At 31.5% G+C, this 24,564-nt stretch overlaps 1 protein-coding gene across 3 annotated transcripts in view; it reads left to right on the top strand.

Moving 5' to 3' along the window:
• Nucleotides 1-24,564, top strand: part of LOC129961738 (serine/threonine-protein phosphatase 2A 56 kDa regulatory subunit epsilon isoform-like) — a 107,634-nt gene that overhangs the window by 41,905 nt on the left and 41,165 nt on the right. Inside the window, exon 1 of one of the 3 annotated variants that reach the window (XM_056075305.1) lies at nucleotides 16,115-16,203. The exons of the other annotated variants lie outside the window; for them this stretch is intronic. Within the exon in view, the coding sequence (XP_055931280.1) occupies nucleotides 16,197-16,203 (7 nt within the window). The 5' untranslated portion in view covers nucleotides 16,115-16,196. Of the gene's footprint in view, nucleotides 1-16,114; nucleotides 16,204-24,564 lie in introns of those variants that run through there. 3 annotated transcript variants of the gene reach the window in all.

Below are 24,564 nucleotides of genomic sequence, written 5' to 3'. Positions count from 1 at the left end.
TTTTCTTTTTATGACCATTTCAAAGTGGAACTTTAATTATAACCACCCTGTATATTACTTTATTAGCATTTATTTTAGTATGTAATTATAATTATAATTTTTTAATGTTTTTAAAAACGCTAATTAAATAATATAATAAGCGATACAATCCATATCAAATGTGTTACAAATAATGTGTAAATGTTTTTAAAAAGTAAGAAATTTGTATTGCTTTTTTAATTGAATATTTTGCTAAGTAATAAAGCCTTCGAACGGGTTCAAAACTTCAAAATGTTATTCTCTTATCTTTCATTGAGAATACTAGGTGCGTTCGCACCTTTATTTAACTTAAGGAAAAGTTCAAAAATAATAAGTACGAATCACCTATGTTGCAACGTATATATAAATAGAAAGAATTCGCAAAAGAAAAGCTTGGTTATTTAGTTTTTCCTTTTGGGAATCATTTTCAGAAATTTAAATGAAACGTAACTTTTTTTTTTCCTTTCTTTACCCCCTGTTGACTCAAGGTCTCATGACGAGCGGAAACATTCTTTAGTTGGTGGAAATAAAATCGACTACTGCTGTTTAAAGAAGGTTTAGAATTCAGTAGATTAAAAAAGCACCGTGAAAGTATATCTAAAATGGGCGAAAATAAAAATTTAAAAGAAGCAACTGAAGAACAGAATTTATTTTCTTTAGTGAAGTCATGCGTTAGCGATGATTCTCAAAAATAAGTAAAGTGTTGATAATAATTCTAACAGCAATATTTTGAATAAAACAGTGCGTCAAGTTTTCTGATCCTTTTTGCGTATTTATAAATATTGAATTTTGTAATCAATTTTATGCTGTCTGATGGTGTAGCACTTCAAATTCATGTATTCTTATCTTTTTTAATGATAAAATGTAAGTTTGATGTTTTCATTCCTCGATTATCAGTTAATTGATTGATTTTAATAACGTGTAGTTTGGTCACCTGGAGAATTAAAAAAAAAAAATGATTTCAAGATTTTTTAATTTTTTAAGTACGAATATTTAATTTAAATTAAAAAATTAGAAAATAACTCAAATTTTAGCAAATTAATAGATATGTATATAATGTATTATAAATAATGTTTAATAAAAATAATCTGAACATGAACTTCAATTTCTTTCGCATGTTCTTTCAAAAATGCCATTATTTTAAATTTTTCAAAATATTTTAAGAAAGCTTTATGTAATGAAATGAAGTGAATTGCAAATTTATTTACTATTTGTAAAGAATCGTTTGGATTTTGGGAATGAATGTGAAAATCTTTAAATATGACACCTACACCTTGAAAAAAAATACTGCACTATGCTCCCAGTATTATCAAATCATAATTGTTGGTGAGAAATCAAGATGTGTGTAAGAAATATTGTGCAAAAATAAACCGACAACCGCATCACTGAGCACTGTAACAAATATTACTACACTTCTTATTTTTTTAGAAAAAGCTTCATGATATTAACCAACCTTTCTTTTAAATATAATTTCATTACTCTATCTATTATTATATTCATCTAGAAAATACTAGTGATCGTACAGAAGTATTTCATTGTTTGTTTTTTCAAATACTCCTAACTCTTTCCTGTATGGTTAGTATAAGCTGTCAAGTACTTCTACACTATTCTGAAAACTTGATGGGCAACAACAAACCATTAAAAATGATCTTCTCATATTTTAGTTGTAAGATTATCTAGCTGACTCCCATTAATTATTTTAACAAGATGACTATTTTTCACCTTACCTTTTTTTTTTTTTAAATTACGTGTTGAGTGTTGCAGAATCTCCCTATTCATTTGTCTTTCGAATCCTTGAAAACTGAAGCCTACTGAATTTTAAAATAACCTCTGGTTGTTTCTGTGTTTGGTTTCTTTTCTTTCTTTTTTGCTTCGTCTCGTCACGCATAAAGGTAAATCACTCCTATTGCCACGCTCATTTTAGTCGTGAAATTAATTTTATATCCAAAGCGTGAAGGGATCACGGTTTGTTCACAATGAAGCAGCGCGATGCAAACGCTTGTACATAATCACGTCTTGTCATTTGCCTTGCTCATATGTTGATACATTTTGTTTCTCTGTTTTTCCATCACTTCGGCGTGGCTCTTTCTCAAGAAGTAGTTAATAAAACGATGCTGTCTGTCAAAATAGAATCATTGCATCATGATTCTGTTGTCGGCGAATGGTTTGGTTTGCTGTTGTGAGAATGCTTCTATTCTCTTTTCTGAATGATAAAAAGTCCAGTTTCCTCATACTTTGGGTGTGGATTTCCGCTTTGGAATTCTGCGAAGATTATTAAAGGTCAATGAGGATGTTTCTCTCTTAAAAGAGATAATCATTCCTTTCTTCGAACTGAAAAGGTGAAACAACTTTAACCACAGATTTCGTACCTTAATCAACGCTTTTGCTCTGTCAGAACTCAAAACATCTGTTCCTCGTTCACTGATTGGCTCATATTTATGTGTTGTAGTTTTTTATTCCCAAACAATTTTAAGGCCATTAATGGTTTTAGCATTTACATGCTGTTATGTGTGTTACATTTAACTGCGTGACTACAAAACTTCATGAAGCATTTGTGATTTGCGCATGCCTCGGTTACACTTTTAGGTAAATTCCTTGTAGGAATGCTACCTATTTCTGGAGTTCTTATGACAAGACTACGGTAAATTTGCAAACTTCATCAGAATTCCCAATGAAGGTCCTTAGAAACACTCTTCTGATTTTAATTATATGAGTATTTTTGATCGAAATTGAGCAGGCAAGGAATATGTTTTAGAGGGCCCGAAGAACTCCTCACTTAACAGAACTTCGTAAATAGGTCATCTAAGGCTGAAGGCGCTCAAAGGCGTTGGAAATCTTCATTTCACCATAACTTTCTTACTATTGAAAATACAAAGGTAATTCATTTTAGATGAATTGTTGTTTGATCATTATAAAAGACATTAAGCTGGAAATTGTAATAATTTGGAAGTTAGGGGGCTGAAAATTTTTCAATCCTGTAACTACGATTTCTGTTTAACCTATGCTTGTGAGACCTTCTTGGGCTGCTCTCATGAATTTCATTCTCTTTCACATTATCTCATCCTCATAGTTTAAAGTTTTATGAAATTAGAGAGAATGGCTGAAAGTGTTATCTCTGGACATATGGAATATATCTCTCGGTTCCTTATATCTCGGGACAAATGGAATCTACTTTCGCCTTCCGGCTAACCAATATGATCCCCCTCCTCCCCCTACTACAGCAGTAATCGGTGGTGAATATAGATTGAAAATTCTTAAACTTTATTTGCTTGATTATTATCATTTGTTCCTCCTTACGTGAGGACATTACAGAATAGTTTATATTGATATGAAAATTAGTAAGGAAATAAGCGCAGCATACAAAACTCAAATCAATTTTAATTGCTTTTCTTTTATTTTTTCAAGACTTTTCCGAGTATTCATTTATAACAGTGAATGAAAACTTATAAGAATAGAAATAAACAGATTAATTGTCAAGTCAAAATCCATACGAAAATTCTCTATAATAAGAGAAGAAAGCAAGTAAATTTAACTGCAATATCGATTTCAGAAAGACATTTTATATTTTTCGTATTAGATGTAATCTTAATCATTAATTGTATTAGTTGAAACAAGAAAGCTCCTAGTAACTGTATCGCAAGTAAAACTCGACTTCTTTTAAGATTGTAAAAAGAATTTTATGAAATTTTGCAAATACTCGTTTTAAATATGAAATTTCATTCAACGTTATATCATTATCAACACTAAATAAGATTGTATGCAGAACTTTTAAAGTATTATGAGGACAGGCTTAACTTACCAGTACTATCTACCTGAATGGTCATTGGATAGATTATTTAGAATGTTGCTGTTATTTAAAATGAAACGTAATCTTTTTTCCATTTTTCTCAAGTAATTACTCAATCACATAATGCACCAATATAAATTAACTTTATTGCTAGAACCCAAATTAATTTGGTTGGTCTCGTTGAAGAGGGTTAATGTAGTTTGTATTTCATCTTAATTGCTGACCGAGGATATATCGCTTGGATCTTGTCTCGTGTATTACGTTCGTAAGACAGGAGCAATGCAAACATCGCATCTACGGTATCTATAATGAGGATCATTGTGGGCGGATTAATTCAACAGCCTGTTTGATTGACTGCGGGCCTGAGGATACTGAATTTGAGTTAGTGTAGTCCTGAAATGGAAAGGGGTTGAACTATTATTTCTGGGAAGGACAATGAGCACTATATTCTGCAAGTCGGCAACAAAGGTTTGATAATATTTCTTGTGAATATTCAAATTATATTGTTAAAAGAAACCTCTTAATATTTGTTTATTTAATATGACCAGAATTGAGTGAACAAGGAAGAAGTAGGAATTCTTTCTCTAGAATTTATGTATAAAACACTAACATACATGGCGCGGTAATCGGTCTTATTACTTACTAGCCGCCTTTGGCGACAAGCCGGTTCGCCAATCTTTATGCTCGTTAAAATTTTAATAATTAAATATTTTACGTAACTCCTATTTAATAGCTTCTTCATCAAAATAATTTAAAGCTTCAAATTTTGATAGTCATATGATTCATTCATAATATTATAAAGACCTCCAGCCATAACGTAATATGTATCTCTCTCATTTTCTGTTAGCTCCCGTAGAATTTATGCTTTAAATTAAAGTGGAAAATTGCAATTAATATAAAAACATTTTTTACTCAAACGAAGCATTTTTTTTTTTTTTTAAATGAGTCGCTGAGTATTTAAACCTTATGGGCAATAAAGAATATCTTTCTTAATTTATGTAATATTTCAAGAAGATTTCTACAAAATTTTCTCAGATTCATCATGAACATATCAATTAATTAACAATGTTTCGTTTTAAATGCATCAAATTCTAAGAAAATAAACAGAATCGTTCGAAATAATCGGTCGGAAATATGTTAAGCCTTCAAAACCAAGTCCATATCCGTTGAAAATAGAATTGTCAACAATCAGAACGCAATGCGCATGCGAGAATTTTTTACGCCAATTATGGTAACGCTACACAGATTAGAAATTTTTAATTTCCTTTATTCTGTTTTAATTTAATTTAAAAGTACTTCAGAATGAATCTGAAAGATCGATTAATTAACAATGTTTAATTTTAAATGTATCAAACACTAAGAAAATAAACAGAATCGGCCGAAAATATGTTAAGCCTATCCTCGTGAGCGTGGGGGGGGGACTGAACCCTTGCTCATTTGGTGGTGGGGAAATGAAAAGATTTTTTGGCGTGAATGTTAGTTTTTAATTAATAATTAAAATTCTAATTAAAAATTTATAAAAAAAGGGACCCCAGGTACACATTCCCGACCTCCAAGATATGTATGTGCCAAATTTTGTAGCTGTAGATCGAACGATCTGGCCTATAGAGCGCCAACACTCACACACACACATTGAGCTTTATATAAGTATAGATTACGAAATAGCAACAGTCAAACGTAAACGTATCTATTTGCAAAAATTTCAGAAGATGCTTTCAGCAGCGTTTTTATAACTGCACTTAATACAACACTTCCCTAATTAAATATAATTATTATAAATGCCCCTTGCCGTGTCAAACGCTTCATCCAGTAAAAGATGTAACATACAGATAAGCATTAATCGAAAAGTTTAATAGCCGAGAAAAAAAAAATAGGCTTAACGATCACTATGGTTATGCATTATGACTTACCTATAAAAATAGAAGACTTCTGAAATTATTAATTTCCCAAGATAAAAAATTAAAATTTATTGACATCAGTTTCATTAATGTACAGTTTTTTTTCTGCACTTTTAATAAATTTCTTTCTTTGCATTATTATGATGCTTTTAATGTTAGGTTAGGTTTAAAAAAAAGGCTTTTAGACTAATGCTCACTCCATTTGCTTTTGTAATGTTATGAAATTCAAACTCACCCGTCAAAATATTCAATTGCGTGCCTTTGCCCGTGTTAAAATTTAAAAAATTGCTTTTTTCATCGTTAATTCCGAAATAGGATTTTCACTTCTACTTATATTTCATAGAATATAGACTTTTAATGTGTGCCCATAATAATTTTTGCAAATTAATCCAATCAAAGTTGTATTTTTAAGTCTTATCTAACAAGCTGAAATATTTTAATCATTTAATAACCTAAAATATCAATCATGGTGAGCAAGTCAGTCGTCAAAGGTGACTAGTGTTAATTTAATTTTTTTAAAATTTATGATTGTAAATAATTAAAATTAAATGCCCATTTATATTTTGTGCTTGCAGAAGTTTAAGGAGAACTTGTCAGTCTTCCATGATTGCTTATAAAATGATTGCAAAATTGTTAGACTAATTCCTTACTATTAAAAAAAAAAAAAAGCTGCTTTGCATTCCTACAAGCTTTATTGAATATTTTTTAGGATCTCATGTGAAAATCGTTTGCTGTTTCCAATGCGCAATTGCAAAGAAAGTGAATAAGTTTTTAATCGAAATTTCTTTAAAAATTGAATAAAATTGTAGTTATGTTAATAGAGATGACGTTTCAGAGGGGTAATAAATAATAAGAGAAAAATCTTAATCTAAACTATAGGGAAGAGAATGAAGTTTCAAATATTTGGAATTTTGCTGGTTTTGGTTTGAAATCAAATTGCCCTGGTTTGAAATCAAATTTTATAATCTTTCTAGATTTTTTTTTCTTAGGTATCAGATTAACTCTAATTCTAAAATGTCTCTTTAATTAAATCAAATAAAGAAAATACACAAGCTTATTTGAGGGAAGCTACAATAAATTTTTTAAAGAAATGAAAGGGAGTTGGTAGATAAGCAAAGTATCTCACTAGAATTCTGATTTGGTATTTTACGGATTAGAATTTTTGCTTTGCTTTCTCTTTTCACAGAAAGATTGTTTTATTTTAAACTTTTGTGTTCAAATCCTGAAGAGAAAATGTCATTCTGTTATATGTAATTTTTTTTTTCAGTTATTTATATATTAATGGATTCGAATGAAAATTTTCCAAAATTCTTGCTCCATATCTTACATCATTATTGAGCTTTTTCATGATTCTCATTTTTACACTTTTAAACATTTGAATTTCACAAACATTCTGTATTTTGATTTTATTATAAATTTATATAAACGTTTTAATTCTGTGAGTGTGACGCAGCTTAGCCAAAGATAGTTTTTGTGGAATAAAACACAAACTAATTCAATTAAAAAATTCTTGATGCATGAATGATGACATGATGACATTGAATCATCTCTTGGATGAGCCTTCATGGTCAACTTAATGTTAATATTTTATTGCAATTTAATCTGTTTAAATCTCATACTAATCCATTTCTTTAAATTATAAAAAGTCTTAAATACAGTTGGAAAGTATTGCAGATTTAAACTTATAATAGTTCCATATATGTCCATGTATTGTTTTTATTAAGGTAGTAGACTCAGTGTCTTTTTTTTAGAGTTTTTTCTTTAAAAAAACTATTCAATCCACACACACAAACACACAAAAAGAACTTTAGGACCCAGTAATCTTAAAGACATTTAGTTACTCTTAGTACGTAAGTTTTATAAATGTTCCACCCCCATCCATTCTTCTCATGCTATTTGACGAAATTATAAGGCAAATTGCTTAAAGGTTTTAGCTGAGTGCTTTTACATGCTCATTTTTCTTGTCCCCCTTGATCGTTTAGGATGCTGTCACTTGCTGTGTGCAGATATAAGAGTTTTATAGGTCTGTAGTATCACTCGAGATATTTACCGGAGATGAACGAGAAGAACCGAAACTGATGGACGACTCTGAGCTCCACCCTTACTCTGTTGTCATGGCAACTGTGTCGATGCGTCATTCATGACGTCATCCTGATATGTCTTTCTGTCATCCCCACTCATCCCCCCCTCCATCCCCATTCTTTCCTATTTTCTTCTCCGCCGTATTTTCCTTGAGAAAGGTAAAAAATCAGCTGAACGCACTTTTCTCTTTCTACCTTTTCCCCCTGTCGACACGTTCTCGGCATAATAAAAATCGTATCGAAATCTTTTTATTTTTATGGAGCATTCAAACATTCAACACATTCGGAGAAATAGCGCGCTCTCGAGTTTCTCGTGGAAAACTGTCTACGATGTGTTGTCTCAGAAGAGTCGTAAAATGAAAGAGAGTTAGTTCATGCTCTTGAAGATGGAACGGAAACTTCAAAAATCGCAAGGTGGTCGGTCGAGACTTGATTGAATGTCTTTGCTTTTTTTTAAAAAAATGTTGAATGTTTGAGATTGGATATGTCTCCAGGGGCTTTAAAAGTAACATTGCGAATACATTTCATTACTTAAAATGAACTAATTAATTTTTCGTTATACTTTTTCTCAAATTAATATTAATCTTCGCACTGGAACATAAATAACTTTTGGGGAATATATTTACCTCATTTGGATTTCTTGGATCCATACGCGATGTTTTCTAATTTTTTGACCTCGCTGCCAAAATATCTGACGTTGTTCAAACTTTTTGATATTTTGCGAAACGCGACACATTTTTTTTTTTTTATTTTTTTTTTTTTTAATTTTGGGAGACGTGACACAACCATATCACAGCCAACGTTGGCTTGTTTGAGAGGAATGTTGACTCTTCTGATTGTTAAGCTATTAATATGAAACACTAAAAAGTATTTAAAACTAGCCATCTTAGAGCCAAGATTTTAATGGTTGCTGAAAATATCAGGTAAATATTTTATAAAACTTTTTCATAATGGCTTCTTCAACGGAGTATTTTCAAATTTTTATAGACAATAACTGTTTTAAAAATCTTGAGTAATTCTATTTATTGTGGTCTGAATCTCCCTAATTTCCTGTTATCTCATCTGAAATTTCAACTTCTATTTGAAGCGGAAGTGAATAGATTACAACTAATACAATAACTTACTTGCTGAAATTAAACATGTTCGTTAAAAACTAAGGATAGAAAGTAGAATCGTTCTGCATAGAAGTTTTATGTATGCTGTAGAATATGTTTCCTAATTTAAATAATATTTCGGAGAGTTAATTAATTAGAATTTCTCTGATTTGACCAAAAAAGTATCAGGGTACTATAATAAGGAAGCAATTTTTCAAGCTATAGGAAAGATAATATTTTTTCATCAAACTATTGATTACACACAAATGCATTGCTTAAAAATGATCGAACTATTAAAATTTTTCACCATTGTTTATTTCTGTAGATAAACTTCAATTTTAAATGTGCAAAAAAATTCAATAAATTTACTTCAAAGCATGCTCTTTATTCTGAAACCTACTCAGCTGGTAAAATAAGCCGTATTTTCACATTTTCTTCATCAACATTGGGAAAAAATTGAAGGTAAGACATTTGTTGCTGCATTTAAAATATTTTAAAAATACAGATTGTACGGTAAAAAAGAATATATAAACACAATTTTTCGAGGCAGAGTCGTGGCCGAAGACATAGAAGACACTTTGAACTTTTAATTTCGTTTTATTTCCATTCCGGGAGGCACAAGCAGCACGGACAAAACACGTCCGCTCTCACTCGATACAAGAGCAGATTAGCCTAAAAGAGAGGGAAAATAATTTTCCAAGTGCTTATACACTGTGAAATTTTGATAGGGATTTCTCTACTCGCGTCGACCCAGGTAAGGGAATGTGCTAGGCATCCTACTTTTTATCCCTTCACTCGGAGCGTGTGAAAGTGCAACTTAAAGCATTTTCACAGCGCTTCTGTTGAATTAATTAAAAAGAAAAGGTGGAATGGGATCAGGAAATAAGAGAATATTTTAGAATGGTTACGATAAAATTACAATGAAACTTTGGAAATTGATTAGAATTGAAATTAGAGTTTAAAATATCATATATATTAAGACGGTGTAAAATTTAATTAATTTTTGTCTTACAATATTATTGGCAGTTATGGCTGAAAAATAATAAAATTAATTAAAAAATTTAAAATAATTTCTTTGAAGTGAACATTCCCACCCTACTAAGTACAAAAAAATGGACCCCAGGTGCACATTCCCGACCGCCAAGGTATGCATGTGCCAAATTTGGTAGCTGTAGGTCGAACGGTCTGGCCTGTTGAGCGCCAACACACACACACACAAACATTCCCACCCTACTAAGTACATATGTCAAATTTGGTTGCTCTAAATCTAACGATCTGCTCTCTAGAGTGTCAACACACACACACTGGCATTCTTTTTTCATTATTAGTAGAGATTTTATCTTGATATTTGAAAAGATTGTAAAATTGAATTGAATCGAATCAGTCTTATATACATTACTGTACACGCATGCCTACTAAAAACTATGTGTACTTGGAATTAAAAACGGAAGTGAAAATTCTATTTTGGAATTTATAGCGAGGGAAACAGTTTTAAATCTTCATTTTAACATTAGCAAAAGCACACGATCGAAGGATTTGACGAAACAGTGAAATTAGTTTGCATTTCATTACAACAATAAAATCATTGTTACAAATTATGTAAAAATAAATTCACAATAATTTTGAAATTAAAAGGAGAATTTTGCCACTATGAAATAGTATAATTAAAAAGTATTTTGTATTTTAAGATGATGTGAAAATCATTTTTGAAGTATATTTTCTGAAGATATCGAGAAAAAAAAATTCATCGTTTAAATCTTACTTAATTTTGAATTAATTTAAATTCACATCTTGACTTTGAAAAGCATCTGTGGTCTTTTTCTCGTTTTGATGAACACATACCAGATTTCAGCAAGACCGTAGATTTGTTCAAGGAACGCACACACAGACTTTATATAAAGACGGCGCATTAAATGACATTTGAATTTGATTAATTCAGCACAGTGCTGCAAATTTCTTTAATACTTTGTTTGTAATCGGAAAATCACGAATCCGAGTTTCGATTGCACCAACTGTTCACCGTGGGTGTTATTTTGCTGAATAACCATTATTATGTTATTTTTGACATGTTATTGAATTTAAAAGAACGAGTGTTGATACGCAGTTATTTGCAGTTTCATCGCGAGAACTTATGCATTTCAAATATGGGATATTATTCACGCTAATAAAACTTGAAAATTTTTGAAATGTCTTGATTTGAAACTAGGAATATCTTTTATCCTATGGAATATGCGTGGCGCAATGTGGCAAAAAATATTATCTTTTCCCCATTAAATCCCAGCCAATGAATCAGTGCTGAGGAATTTCTATCGGAAGCACTAAAGTCCAAGTATTAAACATGGTGCTGAATTGAAGTTCTGCTTCATGGTAATTGAACTCATTTCTCTGGTATGCCGAAATTGCGTTTATATTTAATGATGCATTTTTAAAAATTCATGGAAGAGTCCAAGCGTTGCAGAACTGCAAATCAGTTTTGATGGGGATTCAACCATTCGCTTCGTTCGTACATTCTCACATTAATATTTGAATCACTAATAGTATACGTTGTCATTAGGTTTGAAAGAGTAGCGAAATTTTAATCAGTCTTCTTGCAATAATAGGACGCAATTATGCAATCACAATTTCGAGTTCAGTGTTGCAGACTGTATTTAATGTGTGCTTTGTTTGATATGCAAATCTGGACTAACTTTCATCCGTTGATCCGCTTTGTACCCTTTCAGAAAAGTCTTGCATTCCTGATTTTTCTGCATGATCTTGTACGCAGAACTATCACGTTCATTTTAGTGATAGTTCCCAAATCCTTATCAGCGTACTGTTATTTTTTTTAATGGATAGATTCCTTTTGTGTTATCATTTTTTTATTGCCATGATCAAAATTGACCGATTGAAAAATTTGAAAATTCGATTTATTTCTGGTGGTCTTTGATTATATTGTCAAAGCGCCGTTCTTTGATTCCTACTTCTGTTGTGTTTCATGCAATAACACACGGACAACTTCAATTTACATAGCGTTTACAGGATGTTAATATAACTAAAAGACAAAATTTATTTTAACATTTGTTTGGATTTCAAATAGCCTGTAAACTAATTTGTTTCTTATTACCATTTATATAATTAACAGAATTTTAATTCTTTTTGCTTATTAATTATCTGTAACAAATAATTAATGCATTATTTTTTAAATTGGGAGTTATTTTAACGTTCTTTGTTCGATATTTTTATTAATAAATGTGCTCACATTAATATTTTATTAATGTGAGCACGTTTATTAATAGAAACTAAAGAAACAGCAAAAACTAAAGAAAATATGCTAAAAAAATTGACACAGCTGCGCTTGTAAAACAATCCGTATGGCATAATCGTTTATTATATGATATCCATGAATATCATCATATTACAGACGATGATATTCTAGTTATTTTGGTATGATTATTTCCATCTTAACATGAAATACTAACATAGGTTATATTTTGTAGATGGTCCAATTAACTGGGTCTGTGATAACACCTGCCGTGAGGTTGTCACTAATGATTTTTAACATTGTTTTGTTTTAAGGCAATTAAAATGCTTGAAACTAATGTAGTATTCGAAACAAAGCAAAGAGTTATTAAAGCTTAATAATTTATTCATAAACATCACACTTGTAGCGGTTATGGTTAAACTTTGTACCTTACTTTGGTTTGTTGATTTAAATTAAATCAGAAATATATATATTTGCATAAAATCATTTCTCCCGTAATCGAATGGACAAGAATTGAATCATGCCATTATGTTACTGCAACAACTACAAAACTCAAGATCGTAACTATTTCGCTTCATTTTTAGAGTGCTTTTTTTCAGTTTAAATTAAAATTCACTTTTTTGAAAAATCGCATTTGAATCTATGAAGCCAAAAGCTCTTGGAAAGTTATTGATCCACAAATTCCAAAAAAGCTTCGTTCGCAAAGCGGTTGAGATTTTCGCCCGCCTAAACGGTCCACCCATCATTGATTTATCCGCCATGCAAATGAGCCGTTAATTACCACCTTTTCTGTCCCTCTTCATTATTGGCTGTGTTTGCCCAAAATATTCATGCTTCCTTTGCTAAATATAGAAGTCAGTGAGTTGATTCAATTACTTCATTCACACTCTCGCGCGACGCTCGTTATAATACCTGTGGGAATTATGCTTCAGTGGCTTTTTATTGACACTAGGGTAGTTATGGATACCCAGGTTGATATATTTTAGCTGGTAATTGACTTCATTTATTTTCATTGTTGTGTAGCTCTGGAAAACAGATTTCTGAAAATATTTAGAAGATAATGGGTCTGACGCGAATCGTTTTTCTTAAGTGCTTTTTGAAAAAGTTCTGTAATCATTTACTTATTTTTTTTATGTTAGGATTTGGAGTAGAATCCTTATTATTTATTTTGTCTCCTCATATTTATCTCGTATAGCAAATATTACAGTAATTTTTTTTAAAGGTTTTTGTGAATATTTGGCGTATAGTCATTTTGCATGAGTAACGATGGGCTAATGGTAAAGTCATGACCACGGAACTGGATGGCTCCATGACAACGGAACAGGAGGGCTCCAGGTCATTCAAATTTTGTGGTGTATACGACGTTATATGTGGTGCACATTAAATCTGATGTCGTGGTTTGTGGTGCAGAAATTTGGAAAAGAATATGGTCCTGGATACCCCGCTTCAAAGGGGTATCGAGGGATCTGATATCGTCCTCGCCATCTCACCAGAGTTCAAGATTACTAGGTCCGTCTTCAAGGCCAATTTTTTTCTAGTCATATTATGTTAAAATATTCTTAGGCTTGAAATTAGAATAAGAAAAGGGATTCATTTAGCTTATTAGGGATAAATTTAATTTGATTAATTAATTTGGTTAATTAATAATTAAATAACAAATCAAGACGCATCATTTTGTGTGAGATAAAGAACTGAAACATCTAAGTTGCTGTCTTTCCAAAAAAAATTTGTCAGAACTTACGCCAACCTACATAAATTCATACAAAGATTGATAAATTTGGTGGGAAGCATACTTCCCACGGCCCTAGAAAGGGTTAAAATAGCCTCTGTGTTGCTTTCAAACAAATAACTAAACTAATGCATTTTACTGTCCTAGTCAATTTAAATTCACTTATCGATTAATTTTAACTTAATGGCCATCTTATTGATTTATTTCAGGCCTTTTATTTTAATCACTGTACAAAAATATGTATAATTTTATCTATTATGACTCGTTATTACGCGCCATCCACATTCTAAACAATTATATTTAATAAAACACTTAATGTTTGTGACTAAACTAAATCTAATGAAACGCTAATTCTTGTAACGCTTAATGCTAAGTCTGTATAATGAAATATTTAGAAATCTAGTCAATTATACTTGATGAAGTATTTATATTTGTATGCTTTATAATTTATGGAATTATTATTTTCTTTTAATTTATTTGGCATTTAGAGTATTAAAAATTTTTTAATCGAATTTTCTTGCAATCCATCTAACCTAGCAGTCTTATGCAATTGCCTTCACTGCTTAGTCCGAAATCCACCATCAGCTAGCTGCACGCAATTTTTTGAAGCAGTCAACAATATACTGGAAATAGTGCCGAAGTCGAAAAGGAGGAAGAATGAGTTTAAATTGCTGAGAAATGTAATCTTTATACCATTAAAATAATAATACAAACGATATATTTATATGCATGGTCTCCCCCACCTCCTTCTTTACGGGGACGAAATTTTCCTACAACTTAGAGCAAGTCAGTTTTTCTTATTCTAGGCTATGATCGCTTTTAAAATCATACTTTTTATATATGTTAATCTTTAAATTCATCTTTTATTTCCTCCATTTGACCTTAATGTTTATTTTAAATAACTTCAGGCGGGTAAAAATTTAACTAAGATTTAAATTAAAGTTTAATAATAAATTATAATTCAGTGTTTTAAGATGTATTTGCTTACAAATATTGAAGCATCTGAAAGACAATTGTTTGGAATTTTGAGATCACTTCCTGGGATCATAAGCACTGATTTAGGAACTCTTTGTATAATTATTAGTGATATTCTGGGACTTTTCGGAACCCGAACAGATCTAATGAGTTTCAAGATCATCAATTGATCCAAGATCAATCACTCCAAACCACTCTGTTTCGGTTCGAGGCAACTTTGAATACTCAGGGATTGAATAGGACCAAAAATTTTTTAATATTGTTTAAAATTATTAGAAATACGTTTCGTTTTTTAAATATGATTGGAACTTCAAAACATTGCATTTGCGAAGATTTATAATGTAAAGTGAGTTTTGCTACCAATTTCTTCCTTTGCTTTATTTTCATATGATTTAATATTTTCAAGAAATTGTTATAAAACACGAAATGAGATGAGCTTCGGGCATATCTATAAAGGAAGGAAGGAATTGTCTATTTTCTACCTAAAATGGGTCATAGAATCCAGCTTAACACCTAAATTTACACCATTCTTAGCTTCTTCGTAAATTTAGTATTCACTAACCTCATATATTCTTATCATTGGTGGGAATGATCTAATTGTATGCCGCCATTTTTTTCTGATTGTATAATCATTTTAAATCGGTTAAGGGACCTTAGAATTCTATGTGGTATTTTTGAAACCAACTGTAATTTTGCTTTATAAGCTTTAAAATGCAAAAATTCGATATATGGTCTCACTGATAGATGGATTGACTGAGTATCTGATTCTTTGACTACGACGAAGCATTTTCTTATGATCCAGTATTTTTTATTAATCCCGAATAGTTAACTTCTAGTTATAAATTGCTTCATAGCTTTTGCATTCGCATTAATTTATAATTAATTTCATATGCATAATTATTTTAAATATATAAATTTTTATTATTTCGTTAATATTTGTATATACCTGTTTGATAATTTTCATTATTTTAAAGAGTTTTAAGGAAGTAGTAAATTACTGGCGTGTGCAAAGAAATAGAAGTTACATTTTCTACTCATTACTGTTCTAATTTAATTGAGGGATTAATATCTTACATAAGGGCTCAAGATAGTAATCCTTCGATTAAAGGTTGAGGTTGCGCAGCTACCGAAAGTGTGCCGTGGTCTTATCAACTTTGTTCGATGTTTTCAGAACATTTATCAACGAACTAGAAGCTGTTGCTAAAGCAAATATTTATCCATTTTTAGTTCATTTGTAGGTTGTCAGCGTGTAGTATATTATTCAATTTAGTTTCCGATCTGATTTCCATTTCTTTATTGTCCGCTAGAAGCAAACTTTCAGGATACACCAAGTAAGCGTACTGGTTTAAAATGTGGTTAGAACTCTTATCGTTATGATGAGTAAGTATAAAATCTTTTATCATGAACTTTTCCGGACTTTGTACATTACCACACTTTTCCACCCCTATTTTGTCACATGTGTTTCACTTATGTTAATTCCACTTGGAAAAACCTCTGCACCAGCCTTCTTTTCTTAATGCTGCTTGACCTTTCTTCGACAGAATATATTTCTGCTAAATATGTTATCATGGCATGTACTTGAATGAAAAGCATTCTCTTTGGAGAAGCAGCATTGGCTTGGTTCATTCTTCCATAAAACTATAGATCATTGATGTTGCAAGGTTTTACGTATTCCTTCTCCTTTGCGTTGATTTTTTTATGGAAATCCAACAGGCTTCTGAATTATTCAAGGATTTTTCAAATATTTCTCTTTGCTGATTTCTCTCTTTGATAAAGTACTGCCTGCTTGGAGATTGGTGTTTCAGATAGCATCTGTGGTTTTGTTTTATTTAGATGCCTCGATTTTGGCATCTCGCTCTTATTCTTTCTTATTTTGAAAGAATTTAAATGCATAGTGAAGTTTGTCTGTGCATTCTGTTTTCTTCTTCAAACAAAAGTTATCTATGTATATTTTTATACAGATTTTTCCTTCACTTATGTTAGTTTATTTTCACCTTTCCGGCGTATTCATCTCGCAAATCTTTACATTCAAATACTAAGTAAATATATATAATATATTTCGATTAATCATATTTTAATTTGTTTTAGGTAATGCTTTGCCAACTAATTACTTTTTATTAAAAGTTTTAAATATCTCACTGACTTTACCTCTTTATTTCTACAACAAAATACACAACAAATGCCAAAATTAAATTTGCCAACAAATGCGGAAATGTAAACTTGAATAGATCCCATGTGCTTATCAATTTTTCTTCCCTTTTGTTAGACTTGGGATATTCCTAAAAGATATTGAAAAAAAAAAAAAAAAAATCTGAAATAATGTCTGGTAATTGAGGCCACCGTGAATTATTTTTTCTTTTTGATAAACTAATTAATTTTAAAAAAAGAGCTTTAATTATTTCGCGCAAAATAGTGAATTTGAAAGTTCAATTCTTCAGACAGAGTAATAAATTCAGAGATGAGCCTGAGAAATCGAAAGATAGAAATTATTATTATAAGAATCTTATGAGGAAGTGTCGCTAAATGGTATTAATTATATTTTAGATAAACAAAGACCTTAACTATCAATGGCGTGTTTAATTAACTTGTATTTATTGAAAACATTTCTCCGTCATTATTGATGAAAGAATATTTTTAATAAGAGTTATTATTATTAGAAGACATAAAGAGAAATTCTGAATTCAGAGTTATAAATATGTTCAACTAGAAACGGTTTTATAGCTACAGCCGCCATCATAATTAAATAATATATTATTTAATTATGCCGGTTATTTTTTAAATTACTGAATTCCCCGTGTTCTTTTGATTATGTGTGTAATCACTTGAAAGAATGAATTGTGAAATTGAAATGCTGGAGCAAAAATAAACAATCGAAACTCTTGTTTTTATAATAACCTTTTTATTAAAATGGGTTCGAACCTGAATCTTTCTTATCTTTACGCTCAAATTTTCGTTTGATAAATGTTTAAGGTTATTATAACGGGGGAAAAAAAATGAACTAGTATGCATCTATTCTTTGCGTGAAATAATTTTGTCCCATGACGCTCATCATTTTTCCTTCTTATTTGATTTACTTTTATATCCACTGATACAATTTTTTCATAACTTTCTCTACTTCAATCGTTTAGATGTACGGATAACTATGGCAACGTGGGACAGTATGGCGACTTATTGTTATAATTTATGCCAAATTTTAGGTTGGTGCCGAATACTATTACTACTTATATTTTATCTCATACTATGAATAGTTTTTAAATATGTTTGCTCTAAGTTTTGCAAATAAAGTTGCTTTCTTTTTCTCTAGAGCCATAGACCTAGGCTCTAGACCATAGAAACTAAGAGGACGTGATGTGGACTCTTAACCCAATGCACTCGGAAAACTAAATGGATATATACTAATTAATAATTATTATAAGTTAAATTTCACCTAAAAATTAATGTACATCTTACCACTCTGTAAGTATTTTTAACAATCAAAATTAAAAATATATATAGATAAAACATCAAAATATGATGCATTCTTTTGAATAATACTTGAGAGGAGACATCCGGGCTCAAAAGGTTAATCTTTCTTGTCTACTTCTCACAAGTGTGTCACATTTTTAATTTGAATTTTTCAATTAGTTCATTGATTTGTGAAATTCTTACTGATTAACACATAATGTTCAACATTCTGTTACAAATTATCAGTTTATGATTAAAACTTTATGATTTAAAAATGGAAGCTTATGGCATCAGAAATTTCTGATGAATATAAATAATTCTTAAGTACTGAAATTGTAAAATTGCTATTGTAGGTCTTAAGAGAAATTTTTTTTCCCCTTTAGTATGTCTTTTAGCTCCACGTAATTTCTGTTATAACCATTTTGACGTTCGGGAAACCAACTCCAAAGCGTTATATTGAGATGCAATTGCTTTTGCAAAATATTCTTATAAAATAGAATTTATAATAATGGATTTTCAGTAATTTTTCCATTATAAATAATCTTTTGTGTCATAGATTACTGTAGATTTCATTTTTAAATGCATCTTTCAGTAGTGAAACCGAAATCCTTTAAAAATATTTGGGTCTCGAATGCAAGACTGTGTTCATGATAAACTGACAAAATATTGTCATTTTAATTTGCATTGAAATCTGAAAATAATTTTTAAATGGTATATGGGAAAAAAAAAAAAACTAAATTAGGAAACTGACAAATCATTTCCCATAATAATTAACAACAAAATATGACGACTTTATTGAAACCGAGTTATTATTCAAATAGCAAACCAAGAAATTTGTATTTTCTGCAGTTTGCAATCATGTCCAAACTGCGCTTCATTACTAATTAATCTAGAAATTATCTCTTTAACTTTCACATAAAATAGTGTCTGTCTATCACGTGGACAAGCATTAATGTTCTATGTCACTTAAAATTCGTATGTGGATTAAAATAGCATTAAATGTCTCCAGTAGGGTGTGTCATATCATTAGGAGGTGAAACTCTTATGTGAAGGGATTAATATAGAAAATTTTATATTTTTTGATTAAAAAGAATTGATTTTTTTTCCCCTGCTTATCTTTAGTAAAAAAAGCGTTTGAATAGTGTATGTAATTTCCTGTATAAAGATATCAGAAGCACTACTGAAATGCTCCACTTCGCATGCAACTGCGACTTAGAACTGTGTCTCCTCATCGAAATTGGATTGAATTCGGTGCAGTTTTCTGTTTGTGTATTTGGGAGAACTTATCGGTGCTATAAATCTTTATTTTGTTGGGATCTCGATGGATGCCGTATAGCTTCATCGATCCACTGTTAACACCCACGCGTAATCCTATTGTCTTTGGGAAAAATCGATTGCGTGACCATTTCGAAAATAGTAATCTTAACGCTTGCAAGTTTACCTTTCGAGGTCGCGACTTTTCTGTTAAATTGCACAAGAATTCTTCGTTTCGTAATATTTTCTTTATCAAAATAAAGGTTTTTCGTCTATTTTTGAATTTTTTTTTTTAAACAATTTAAGTGGAATTTGTAATTAATTGATATTCGAACAGAAGGAAAACTTTTTTATTCTTAGAATGAATTAGTGTTATCAACTATTGTTTATGGATGAATTATTATAGCGGTATTTTCAGTGATAAAGTTCTTAAAATCTTTATAATTGAATGAATATTAATTATAATTAAATTGGAGTGTTTGCAGTTTGTTAATTATTGCAATTCAGTTTATAGATTTTAATTGATTTTGTATGTGTGTTTGTGCCACTTAGAAAATATAATACACCTTATTTCTCTTTTCCACTTTAAAATTGTTTTAAATTTAGCACGAAATAAATAATCATCAAATACAGTATACAAAAAAAAAACCACTATAAAATCAATACAGTTTTAAAGATTGTGTGCATCTTATTTGAATGCGTTTTTTGATATTAGTAATTTTTTTCAGGACCGTAGCTATTTTATGATTATAAATGCAGCTAACAAACGCATTAAAAGAACAGAACCCGATAAAGAAAATTTAATAGAAAAGCCTTGCTTTTTTTAGACCATTAATTCCTTTCATTTTAATTCATCCATATTTTTGTCAGCTTTTAAATAAATTTAAACGTTTATATTCCTTTTAACAGTTTAAATTAAGGTTCCAATAACTTCTGTTTTCGCTAGCATTTCTGATTTCCCAAACAAAGCTCGGGGGGGGGGGTCTCTACCACCTTCTGGAACTTAATAGACACGGGTGATAAATGTGAAAGAAAAGGGGCGGGGTGGTTGGTTATTTCAGGTTTAGTGGCGCAGGAGCCAAAGATAGGCTATACCGCGCCAGTCATATGGTTTGAGATGATATCACGTGAGAGGTTTAAAAGTACATTAAAGATGGGTACAGAAATGGTAAACATGGTACAGAAAGGGGGGGGGAGGAATTTCTTAAAAAGCCGTGTGTGGGGAAGCAACATTTTGTCAGAGGGAATTGAAAGAATTAAAGTGAACACTTTCGTTGCTTGAGATACAAGGCCTTGAAGACTGTAGCGCGTGTACGCGCCTCTTTGTTCTTTTTCTTACATTTGTGACATAAATTGCACCGGAATAGAATTGTCGCAACAATTTATTTCTAAAATTTTGCCATATGTTCTGTGTCAGCTTAGCTCATTGTATTAGAATTATATGCGAGATTTTCCAAGGTGGTATGCAATGCACATTCAATAAATCATTGTCATTCCGAAGAAAGTATGCAAAAGACTTAAAGTTAAACTAATATAATCCAAGCTGTGCAGTTTGTTTCTTCCTCCTCTTTTTAAAAATTGCCTTGTTCCATTAAATGTTTTTAATATTGTTGTTTTGACCAACGTATCTTATGTTCGTTTTTTTTATCAAGTATTTGTTACTTATATTATTTCCAAGCAAACAAAAGAAATTCGTGACCCGTGCCGAACTACATGATTCAGATGTTTGTTTTACCAGTAGATGTTGACTATCTGCGTGATAGTCGATTCAAATAAAAAATAAATTCTTAGAATTCTTGTTTTCCCTTCACTATCTGTAAAAACAGATGTATAAAAATAAATGTTTTATTCTAAGTTAATTAGTATAAGCGTGTTATTTAATAAACCGTGTAAGAGTAATGGATGTATTAATTTTTGATAAAATTTGTTTCCCCATCGTGGTGATTCATTTGAGGTTTTTAGAGCCATCTTTATATATGATTCTGTTTTTTAAATAGAATTGTGTAATTATCAAACCATTTCACAAGTCTTCTAAATCAATACATTGTGACCTTATAAGTAAATTCTCTTCTGCATTAAAAAATTACCTATAAATGTCTATATATAAATGCAAAATGATGGTAATCCATCTTATAATTCTTCGAAAAGAACTATCTTATTTATGTATAAGAGATGCATAAATACAAATACACGCCATAGAAATGTGTTTTAAAAAAATCCTTTCGCCAAATTGAAAGGCACATGTTAGAAATAGAAGGCTGGATGTTAGAAACAGTCAAAATTAGGGAGTGAAAATCACTTTTCAACTTCTAACTTCCAACATATTGCAGTTATCAAAAAACTTTGTTCGTATTAATTAGGCGCTAATTTGGCTAATAGGATTTATTTTTGTATCTCCAATATTAAGAAAGCTATTGAAAATTTCAACTCCTCCCACCATTTCCACCTCCTTTGAGCTAGATGGGCCATTTACAAACGCGTCCGAGATTTTTACATTTCTAACAACATATTCCAAGTCAGTTGAAATCCATACAAAATTACTCTTTTTGTCCATGTTCACAAGATAACATGGGTAAAATGTTATACGCATATTATATATAATATACAATGTGGTCCAAAAAAAAACTTCCCCTATATATGAAACCCTAGCGGCCTATCCGCTCAACCAATCGAACTAAAATTTCAGACATAGTTATTTGAAGGTATGCGCTGGAGATTGCGATGATTCTAAACAACGCAGAACTCACGGTTACGGTTACAGTGAGAGAATTTTGAACTTTTCGAATGGCAACACCCACTTTTTCCTTTCGCAAATTGATCAGCGTATTGAAAAACCACAAATGGCGTTGGAACGATTAGCGTGTGACGAAAATTGCCGCCTTAAAGCATATGCAAAGAAGAGCATTATAAAGGACTAATGGCAACACAGAGAGGAAAGAGAAAAAAAGTTTTTATTGGAATGGAAAGTTATAATTACAGGTTTTCAACGTGTTCGTCTTCGCAGTCGATAACGCATTGCATTCGGGAGATTGTGGACAACAATGCCAAACGTAACATGCAAGGAGGAATCTGCATAACTTCACGTGTTATCGCATCTTGCAATTCTGACACAGTTGCAGAATTCCGTTATTCCTGAATTGCAGCAACGAAATGTTATTCGGGACATTGTATGTATGCAAGATGGGGCTCCTCCACACGTTGCCCAATGTGTTCGACCAGTGCTGCAACAACACTTTGGTGATAAAGTCATCTCTAGTAACTTTGCAGTTTCGTGGCCACCGCGATCCCCCAACTCACTCTTATGGATTTCTGGTTCTGGGGTTATCTGAAATCTAAGGTGTACACGCCTGGTCCACGAGATGTGTCAGAATTGCAAGATGCAGGGGTGTTTGTGCTCCGGGGAAACCCCGGAATTCCGGGGATTTTGAACTTCGATACCCGGAAATTCCGGGGATCGTCGTTCAAAAGGAAGTAGGAATAATAATGAATTATTTATTTTGATCTGGGTAATTTTGTTTGCTTTGAAAGCAGAAAACGCAAGGTCAGTGTGTGTGGTGAAAACTTTTCCTTTCTTTCTCCAAAGGCAGTGATAATGCGTGAAAAGGGGAAAAAAACTTCTTTTTTGTTCTTTCCTTATTGCGAGTTATGACTCATTCCCCCGGTTCTCGGACATTCTCTTCTGAATTCTTTTCGGCAAGTAGGCGCGGCAGAAAAAAAAGGGAGAGACTTCGTTCGACCAGATGTGCGATCACGTGACCTGGGTTCAAAGGTCTTAATTTTTGCAAAATTAATGGTTATTAATTTTGCAAAACAAAGTAATTCATCGGACTTTTATAATTAGGTCATTCAATACTTCATAATCGTAATTTTTCATTTCTTCCCCCCCCCCTTCTCGAAACTCCAAAATGTCGGTAGTAAGTCCGTAAAAGTTTCAGGGGAATTTTTGGGGTCCCACAAACACCCCTGAAGATGCGATAACACGTGAAGTTATGCAGATTTCTCCTTGCATGTTACGTTCGGCATTGTTGTCCACAATCTCCCGAATGCAATGCGTTGTCGACTGCGAAGACGAACACGTTGAAAACCTGTAATTATAACTTTCCATTCCAATAAAAACTTTTTTTCTCTTTCCTCTCTGTGTTGTCATTAGTCATTTATAATGCTCTTCTTTGCATATGCTTTAAGGCGGCAATTTTCGTCACACGCTAATCGTTCCAACGCCATTTGTGGTTTTTCAATACGCTGATCAATTTGCGAAAGGAAAAAGTGGGTGTTGCCATTCGAAAAGTTCAAAATTCTCTCACTGTAACCGTAACCGTGAGTTCTGCGTTGTTTAGAATCATCGCAATCTCCAGCGCGCATACCTTCAAACAACTATGTCTGAAATTTTAGTTCGATTGGTTGAGCGGATAGGCCGCTAGGGTTTCATATATAGGGGAATTTTTTTTTTTTTTTTTTGGACCACCCTGTATGAATCTATATAATATAAATTTTTGAGCGAAGCGTGATTTTGGATTCTAAGAACCATAATCGGTGAAGAAATTTTTCCTGAATCTTGTCATGAGAACCATTGCAATAGGTAGTCTTCCTATAAGAATCTACCTAAAAGAGCGAATCTGGTTACATAGAAAGGTTCTGAAGAATATCATATCGATAGCAGAATCGAAAGTTTGTTCTTTGGGGGAACCTAATAAGGTTTTTGGTTTATTATTCAATAGGAAGTGTGATAGTGCAGTTGAATTCAATGAAAAAATTTGCTAATAATGAAAAATGTGAAATTTAAGTATTTGAAATGAAAGGTAAAAGAGCTATTTCTTCATACTGAAAAGACACTGTAGCCAGGTTATCATAAAGTGCATTTTCCAAAGCTATGTGCGAATGCATGATTGGTTGAAAGTGATGCTTTTGTTTGTTTAATATTTGCATTTTTCGTCCATTACCTGGGAGTATACCGACATCATCCATGGGTGGATCTTGTGGAAACAGAAACGGCTGTTTAAGGGGATGGAGAGGTTAATTGAAGTTGTGCTAGAAAATGTCCCG

Source organism: Argiope bruennichi, chromosome 1 (assembly GCF_947563725.1).
Source record: "Argiope bruennichi chromosome 1, qqArgBrue1.1, whole genome shotgun sequence".
Lineage (NCBI taxonomy): Eukaryota > Metazoa > Arthropoda > Arachnida > Araneae > Araneidae > Argiope > Argiope bruennichi.
Note: the sequence above shows the minus strand (reverse complement) of the source record. Positions and strands in the feature narration are given on the sequence as shown.